At 39.5% G+C, this 9,848-nt stretch overlaps 1 protein-coding gene across 1 annotated transcript; it reads right to left on the bottom strand.

Annotated features, from left to right (window-relative positions):
* Nucleotides 1-1,992: 1,992 nt before the first annotated feature.
* On the bottom strand, nt 1,993-9,759 carry si:dkey-14d8.1 (zinc finger protein 343). Its single transcript, XM_061913283.1, has 7 exons — nt 9,532-9,759; nt 6,836-7,044; nt 6,612-6,704; nt 6,449-6,538; nt 5,357-5,467; nt 4,144-4,267; nt 1,993-3,877 (listed from the first exon to the last, which is right to left on the bottom strand). Exons 1-7 carry the CDS (start codon nt 9,554-9,556, stop codon nt 2,301-2,303), a joined length of 2,229 nt encoding a protein of 742 aa, XP_061769267.1. The 5' UTR covers nt 9,557-9,759; the 3' UTR covers nt 1,993-2,300.
* Between the last annotated feature and the right edge of the window lie 89 nt (nt 9,760-9,848).

Below are 9,848 nucleotides of genomic sequence, written 5' to 3'. Positions count from 1 at the left end.
GTATTTATATATATATATATATATATATATATATATATATATATATATATATATATATATATATATATATATATATATATATATATATATTATATAAAATATAAAAACAACCATGAATTGTACCATGAATTGATTAACGTGGTTAACAAGTTGAAGAATTTATTCTGGTGTTATCTTTTAGTGGTCAATTGTACGAAATATGTACTGTACTGTGTTTTCTACTAATAAAAGTTTCGATGAAAAAAAAAAAAATACATTTACATATATTTACGATATATATGTATGTTTGTATATATATATATATATATATATATATATATATATATATGTATATATATATACATATATATATATATATATATATATGTGATTAATTAATTATATATATATTATAAATTATAGGAGACAAATACGTATGAGATTATATATATATATATATATATATATATATATATATATATATATATATATATATATTTAATCTCATACGTATTGTCTCTTATAATTAATTTTACTCTAAAAGTTTTGGTTTGTAGGACAATTGTTTGAATTTTGTTTATGATGTTAATTGCTGTGAATTTAATTATATTGGAAGTGCCTCAATGTGTTTTGTATATGTATGTTCATTGTTCAATAAAAAATAAATTAAAAAACACAGGGAAAAAACAAAAACATTTGTATCGTACATACAGCATTACAAAACAATAACGAAATAAATATAATTATATGACATGCAGTAAATATACATATTTTCAACACTTGAAAACTGTTTTTCACCTTGAGTGTCCTATGATCAAAATATTAAATTTTCTTTAACTTATTATCAATCCTAAAAGAAAAGTAGAACTAATTGCTTAAAAAAAAACGTCAGCTATATATATATATATATGTATATATACATATATGTAATCAAAGTACTATCTATCCATGTGTATTAACAAATAATTTATACATATATATATATATATATAAATGTGTATATATTTACATATATATATATGTAAATATATATATATATATATATATATATATATATATATATACACAAATAGTATACATGTCTATATATTTACATATATGCACCTGGGGATAGGTTGATTGGCAACACTAAAATGGGCCCTAGTGTGTGAATGTGTATGTGAATGTTGTCTGTCTATCTGTGGTGGCCCTGCGCTGAGGTGGTGACTTGTCCAGGGTGTACGCCGCCTTCCGCCCGAACGCAGCTGAGATAGGCTCCAGCACCCCCCGTGACCCCGAAAGGGATAAGCTGTAGAAAATGGATGAATATATATATATATATATATATATATATATATACACATACATATATATACATACACGTGTTTAAAAAAACAAACAAATAAGAGGTCTATTGAACTGCTAAACCCCAAATAAAAACACTAATAAATATAATGAATAAAAAGGTTAAAAGCAATGAAATATAAGAGAGCTAAAAATATATATTTTAAAAGGAATGTAAATAATCTCAGTGAAGAGAACTTGTGTTCTGAATTTAAATGTCACACATTAAAGCCTTAAAATGAACTTTGTTTCAAAAACCGCCATATGTCTGACCAACCAGCCCAACAATGCAGTGCACTGATTCTCTTAGATGTCAGAGGTCGCCGCGTCTCCAAGGCAACAGACAGTCCAGCCTGATGATGAATTTCTGCACTAATGTATGTAATATGTGGCAATGGCTGTGCAAGGTCTCCTGGGGAAGGAAAGGAAGTGAGTCACTGCTTGTTGACCGTGCGCCTACTTGAAAAAAAAGGGTTAACTTCGGACTGTACTTCTCATAAAAGTAAGCATTAATTCAAAGTATTCTGTCAAAAAGGCTTTGTTTTAGGTGATAAGCCTCATTGCTCAGTGGAGACTTGGAAAGAAGCATCAAACAAAAAGATGTGCCTGCTGTCAGGAAAGAAAAGTAATGATGAGAATTTTCTTAAGTCTTAAAGTGAAGTTAATGCATGAAATGAACATGACAAAAGCTCTAAGTTTAGACTTTTATTGTTGTGAAAACACAGCTGGTAAGACTGGAAGGCATGATTGCACAATGTTAAATTGTATTCTAATGAAGTCAAATACTTAAGTATATTTGGTCGACTAATAATGCTGCAAAGTTTACACAGTCACATGCACAACAAATATTGAGTGAATAATGTTTACGTTTACAAATATCTTTTTCATGGTTATCACATTTTGTACAAATAAAATGATTTTACTATTCTGTTCCATAATTGCATCAAAAAAGGAAAAGAAGCGAGAAATATTGTTAAGATTAAGAAGCAATAAGAGGTTTAGTATTCATCGATGCCCTCCTCTTCCTCGTCGTACTTCCTCTTGAGGGAGAGTTTTTTCTGCTTGTTCCTGTGCCTGCGTTTAGCAGCCAAGTCCGGGTCGGCCTCCCTGGCGTGCACTTGCTCATGGTTCTTCAGGAGGCCTGGGACGGAGAAGCCCTTCCCGCACGTGTCGCAGGTCCAGGGCTTCTTGCACGAGTGTGTCCTCTTGTGGACATTGAGGTGTGACGCCAGCTTGTACGTCTTGCCACACACGTCGCAGCTGAACGGGCGCTCGTTGGTGTGCAGGCGGATGTGGACCTTCAGGTTCCCCACTTGGGTGAAGCTCTTCTCGCATAAGGAACAGCGGTACGGCCTCTCTCGGGTGTGGATCCTCAGGTGGACCCTCAGGCAGTATTTGCTGGAAAACTTCTTCTGGCACACCGGGCAGGGGATCTTTGCTTTGGGGACATGGTCCTGCTGGTGCCTCTTCAGGTCGGACAAGTAGACGAAGGTCTTCCCGCACTGAGAACAAAGGTACTGGCGGTCTCCGATGTGGTAGCCCATGTGTCGTTTCAGCAGGCTGGGAACCAGGAAGCGCTTCCCGCAGCGCTCACACATGTGCGGGCGGTCTCTGGTGTGCCAGCGCTCGTGGTTGGCGAGCTTGAAGGCGGTGGGGAAGCTCTTGTTGCAGTGCTTGCAGGGGAAGGTCATCTGGCTGGTGTGGCACTCCATGTGCCGCTTGAAGTACGTGGACTGTGTGAAGCCCTTGTTGCACACATCGCAGTAGAACGGCTTTTGGCCGCTGTGCGCCAGCATGTGCTTGCTCAGACTCTGCAGCTTGGCAAAGCATTTTCCGCACTGGCCGCATGCGTACGGCCGTGCTGTGCTGTGCGTCTTTAGGTGGTTGTTGAGGAAGGCCTGGGTGCGGAAACTCTTGTTGCACGACGTGCACACGAAGGGCTTCTCACCTGTGTGAATGCGCTCGTGGTCCACTAGCTTGGACTGGTAGGGGAAGCTTTTGTCACACATGCTGCAGTTGAACCTGTCGGCCGGAGGTTTGATCTGCTTCTTCCTTCTGATGCTGGGTCTGCTGTAGTCGTCGTGGCTCAGCCTGTCGGGGGGGAGCGGCGGTAGAGCCGGGAGCGAGATGGTGTTGGTGGCGATCTTAGACACCCACTGATGCAGGGTGACTCTCTGAGTCTTTTGTCCGTCTTTGGTCACGGCGGTACTTGGGGAGGCTGCAACCTTTTTGATAGGAACCGGAATCACCCTAAATGGGATGGGCTTCAAGGGGGTTCGATCAGATGCTTCTGCTAGCGGCGTGGCAGCAGCGGACGGCTCCTGTGGGGCGCTTTTCTCCTGGACTGGCTGGTCATCAGAGGCCACCGCAGCTTCACTATCTGCCGCTTTATCCACGGGGGCTTCCACGCGATCAGACTCGTCCGACATGGCGCCTGGGTCATCGTTGTCGGCGTTTGTCGGGTTCGCGATCGGAGGGATTGTCACGGGCGGCTTCGGAGGCGGCGCTTCGACGGGCTTGGGTCGGAAGGAAAGCGAGGATAACACACAGTCGCCAACTGAAGATGAGATGGTTGCTGCGGAAATGAAGAAGTTTTCTATCATTAACGTTGATTAGCCAACTACTCGAATATAAGACGCTCGTTTTTGCCTGATAAAAAGTGTTTTGCCAAATCGGAGGTGATAAATAAAACTGACTTTACTTACTAAAAGTTAGCAAACGAGCGAAAATGCTCATTCTAAGATCATGCTAATCAATTATCTAAATTGATTTTAATCTTCTTTGTTGTTATTTCATGTTAGAAAAAAAGGTGTGATCTCACATTGGGTCAACATTTCCTACCTTTACCAGAGAGGAGCCCCTTGGACTGCTGGTACAGGAGCAGGCTCTTCAGGCGGGCGCCTTCAGGCATAAAGCCTCCACACGCTTGCAGCACGGCAGGATCTGATGAGATCATGGCGCTTAGCTGGAGGTAGAAAAAAGATGACTGAGAAGTTCCATGGCGTGTCAAGTGACCACAACTACATGTGAGGCGGGTCATGTGACCACTACTACCCAGGAATGGGGTCATGTGGCCAAACCTAACCAGGATGCAGGTGATAGGATCACACCTACCTGGGAGGCGGGTCATGTGACCACACCTACCCAGGAAACGGGTCATGTGACCACACCTATCCATTAGGCGACTCAATGACCACACCTACATGGGAAGCGGGTCACGAGACCACACCTACCCAGGATGCGGGTCATGTGAACACATGTACTTGTTAGGCGGCTCTTGTGAAAACACCTACATGTTAGGCGAGTCATGTGACTACACCTACCCAGGAAGCGGGTCATGTGACCACACCTATCTAGGAGGCGGTTCATGTGACCACACCTACCCAGGAAACGGGTCATGTGACCACACCTATCCATTAGGCGACTCAATGACCACACCTACATGGGAAGCGGGTCACGAGACCACACCTACCCAGGAAGCGGGTCATGTGACCACACCTATCTAGGAGGCGGTTCATGTAACCACTCCTACCCAAGGGGCGGGTTATGTGACCACACTTACCCAGGAGGCAGGTCATGTGACCTCGCCTATTTGTTAGGTGGCTCATGTGACCACACCTACCCAAGAGGCGGCGCATGTGACCACACCTACATGTGAGGCGGCTCATGTGACCACACCTACATGTTAGGCAAGTCATGTGACCATTCCTACCTGGGAGGCAGTATATAAGACCACACCTACCGAGGAGGTGGGTTATGTGACCACACCTAACCAGGAGGTGGGTCATGTGACCTCACCAACCTATTAGGTGGCTCATGTGACCACACCTACATGCTAAGTGGCTCATGTGACCACAACTACCCAGGAGGTGGTTCACGTGACCTCACCTACCCAAGAGGCTGGTCATGTGACTACACCTACCCGGGAGGCGGGTCATGTGAGGGTCATGTGACCATCCCTACTTCTAAGGCAGCTCATGTGACCCACACCTACCTGTTAGGCGGCTGATGCGACCACACTTACCCGGGAAGGGGCTAATGCGACCACACATACCTGGGAGAGGTTGGGAACAGGAAGAAGTTGCTCCAACTTGCAGACCAAGCCGGCGGTAAGCGTCTGCAGCGCCGTGTCGAACTTGGTGCCGTATTGAAGTGGGAACACTTCCTGTGTGTGGATGAACACTGACATGGTTAACATGGATATCATCCATATATTTTTATTCTTTCTGTTCCAAATAGCCACCATGTCAGGGAACTGCCCAATATGCCTACAGACTAATACAAATTAATTATATGACTATCTGGGAGACTTTTTGTCACTAAATAAAAAACAGTAAAACAAAGTTTTACTGTAATTTTATACTAGCTAATATCTCCGTTACATCCAACGGTTCAAGACTTAAATTACAAGAAATAAATCCATCCATTTTCTACCGCTTATTCCCTTTTGGGGTCGCGGGGGCAAGAAATAAATATGTGAGTTTAAAAACAAATATTCAAATTATCTATATGTACATCTATTTGATTTATAGAGTCTAAATCTGTATGTCCAATCTGCCAAATCTAATGCCTCTTCAAAAATCCCTTTGAAATAATAACTAGTAATTCAAGGAGATTAAAAAAATATTGTCATTAAATATTAATACACTTATAATTTGAAAAAGCATTACCACTGCACAAACCATTCGCTCTAAAAATTATAATACAATAAAATTAAGGTTTTTTTATTCAAATAATTACAGTAAACTTACGCAAAATTGAATGCATACTGTGAAGAAATTATATGTGTTTGTCTATTCCTGCTGATGGGATAATTGTGATACTTTACAAGACTTTAGGGTCTTAGGTTTTGCTTTACATTGTATGTTCATTGTTTTTATTTTGTGGATGTGCAAATGAAAAAATAAAAATATGTATACATTTTTGTATTACCAAGTATGTCACAGAAAAATGTATTTTAAAAAGAAATATAATTTTTACACTGAAGTACCAAATACATCACAACCTGAATTATGGAGTTTTTAAGATTGATAGCAAAAAATTATATGGAAAAATATTGAAATAATTTCCAAAGAGACATCCTTTTTATAGTGCTTAATACAATCTTCCATGGGTACATATTTGCATATTATTCACATATTTATACCTTAAAGAAGTGTTTCCTCTCTGTGGGGCTTTTCAGCAGATTCTGGACCAGTACCATGAAGTTTGTCTGACATTTTTCCACTTCTGCATCCTTTTGTGACACATCATGGCATTTAAAAAATACATATTTTCTTTCTTTATGTGACATTTAATTCAAGTCTTACCCCTGAAGGCGGAGCCAACTGCAGCTTGTTGATTAGAGTCTGAATAGTGCGGGGATCAGGTTGGCCGTCCTTTTGGAGCAGATCCAGAATGATCTAGCATGAAAGGAAATCAGCATTTATCTTATGGTACTGTACAGGGCTTTTCAAACTGTGTAGTAGCTTGACAAAAATAAAGAAAAACCTCAAAACCTGCTAAGATAGTCTCCATGACAACATTTGCTCACCCGGGCCCTCAAACCCAACACCAACTGGGCGGTCTGCTTGAAGCTCATAAGTTCTGGGACGGTCTGTGTCACCACAGTAACAAACTCCTCCACTTTGTGGTACTGCTTGACATCTTTCTGCCGGATGACCTGCCACATGTAGGAGTAGGTCAGCTGAAGGGGGGATACCATCAGTTGGAGGGAGGACAGGGGAAGAGATCCTCCCACACCTGAGGAAATCACAATGGATTTTTCAAATACATACTATGACCGTGGGGAAAATAATTGTTTAGAAGGGAGATTGCAGCTTATCTGGACCATTTTTCCACACAAACACCATGTGCTCATATTTGAAAATAAATCAGTTTTATTTGTATTATTCTATATTGGAAATACCATTATTATTAGATTTGTCATTGTTGTGTTTGAGTTGACACAAACGTGGTCTTTCTGCTGTTTGTTAAAGGACAAAATAATCCAAAATTGGGCAGTACTTTCATGCACGTCATAAAAACATGTCCAAAAAAATGTCAGTTGGTTCATACGATCGCTCCTCCCTCTTGCCGGTAAATGACAGCCAGTGTTGGGTAAAAACCAGGGAATATTTTCTTCATATTAAAAGCGGCTTGCCTGTGCAGGATTATACAGAGTATCGTTGCAGCCCTACTCTTTACTAGTACAGTATCTTGTAACAGACATTTTCGCCATGTTTGATCAAGATAATATATGCAAACAACTTCCTTTGTTCATATCTATGATTGTGTTTACAAGAAGTGCAACGGTACAGTTAACCTACGCTACAGTCCATACCTGGTTTTAGGGCCCATGTTTCACTTCTTTTTCTGTACAATTTGTGGGGGTGAAGAGAAAACCCTTTTCCCCCCAAAAGTTATTTTGTTATTTTGCTGGTTCATCACAAACTTCATTCTGCAATAAGCAAAATATAATTTGTCTACTAAACACTATGATACGTTTATTTCATGTTAACATGTACTAAACATAACTTTGAAATGGTAAAATATTATTTGTATTTGATTACTTGTACAGTGCATCTGGAAAGTATTCACAGCGCTTCGTTTTCCCCACATTTTGTTGTGTTACAAAATAAAATTCATTTTATTTTGGAATAAAATGAATTTATTCCAAAATGGAATAAATTCATTTTTGTCTTAAATATTCAAAAGACAATTTCCCACAGTGAAAATGTGAAAACAATTGTATTAAAAAAATAAAATAAAAATCACATGTAGATAAGTAATCACAGACTTTGCACTTTTGGTAACAATTACAGCCTCAAGTCTTTGAATACGATGCCACAAACTTGGAATGCCTATCCTTGGTTAGTTTTGCCCATTTCTCTTTGCAGCACCTTTCATATACAACATCGGATACATTTTTATCAAATACATTTAGTAAGAAAAGATAAAGTACTTTATTGACGCATATTATTTCCAGGTTTTCTTGTGCCATATAAAATGATGTGACTGGCCAGGTCTGGCCACTGGGACTTGTACTGCATACAAACTTGAATATTATCTAATCTTGCAACAAATATTAACATATATTCCACACAATTTTTTGTCAAAAAGGAAAAAACTTCAATACCTGCTGGACTTACGATTTCCATGCAAGTAATCCATCTTGTTGTATAATGAAAAATTACAATAGATTTGACAATAAAATTTACAGTGTTTTTTACACCGTGTCACTGTAAATTAATAAAAAAATGCCAGAGTTTTGTTTACGGTAAGGTTTTTTCGACTGAGCTGCAAGTTTTGTACTGTAAACTCTATAGTTATTGTTTTTAACGGTGTATTACTGTAGATGGGAAATCAATACCACATTTTTTACGGTATAAAACTGAGCTGCCAGAATTAAAAATATGATTACTGCTTTTACATTTACAGTAATATGTTGTTAAAAAAAAAAAATCCAGTAAGATTCTGGCGATTAAGCAGACAGTTTTTTTGTACAAAAAGAGTGGTACTGTTTTATCAAAATATGTTTCTAAAAAAAAAAACAACAGTGAAATTTCTGGTGACTCCACAGATGTTTTTTTACATGGATATATATATTTGTATATATACACATATATATATATATGTATGTATATATATATATATATATACACACACACATATATACACACACACACACACACATATACATATATATATATATGATCAAGAGTTTATCAGACAGACGGTTTTTAGAACAGCTTCTTCCGTCCGGATGTGATGTCACTTGTAACGATGCAAACGTGAACAGGAGATTTTAAGCATCTGAAGCCGGAAGTTCCATTCACTGCTTAAAGTATGCAAAACAGGTCTAGGGCGTGCACGTCTGCGCTTGCGTGCTCAAACGAGCCTAGTTTGAGCGCCAAACTGCATCCGTTTGTATACATCTATAAATATTTTTTTTCTCGAATGAGGTTCGTTGCGTAAGCGATATTAGCAGCAAAGCCACCATGCAGTTGCCGATCAGAACATCCGGGCATTTAGCGATTACATTAAATCAAGAAAGCAGCGTCTGCGTGGTCTTGTAGGCTGAGCTATTTTACAGCTTAAATTAGATTTCAAGCAACATTTACGTTCTACTTTCCTTATCAGTACATAGCACTGATACTGAAACATAAGCATCCCACCGCCTCTTACTCTGTGACAAATGCTCCTGGCGGCAGCTAGTGCTAGCATGCTAGCGTTAGCTTAGCAACTCACCCAGACCCTCGAACCGCCTCTCCATTCTGTACCCACGAGCTTGGTTGCAAACTCACAGTAAATCAAAACTCGATCACGTATTGAGTCAAATATGTAACCTTCAATTAGAAATATATCATAAAACTAAAATAAACGTCTTTTTCCCGTCTGTCAAGCCAGGGAGAATAATGGCGACCGTGAGTAGAGTCTTTCCAAAACAAAAGCCCGTGTGTTTCCGGCGGAAACGAGTATGTAAAATAAAAGCAGGAAATGATGCGTTCGGGTCCACTATGGAATATGGAGTCTCACTGCTTAATAGGTGTAAGGGAAAAACGATG

Source organism: Nerophis ophidion, linkage group LG10 (genome assembly GCF_033978795.1).
Source record: "Nerophis ophidion isolate RoL-2023_Sa linkage group LG10, RoL_Noph_v1.0, whole genome shotgun sequence".
Lineage (NCBI taxonomy): Eukaryota > Metazoa > Chordata > Actinopteri > Syngnathiformes > Syngnathidae > Nerophis > Nerophis ophidion.
The sequence above is the reverse complement of the archived record's forward strand: the minus strand, read 5'-3'. Positions and strand labels throughout refer to the sequence as shown.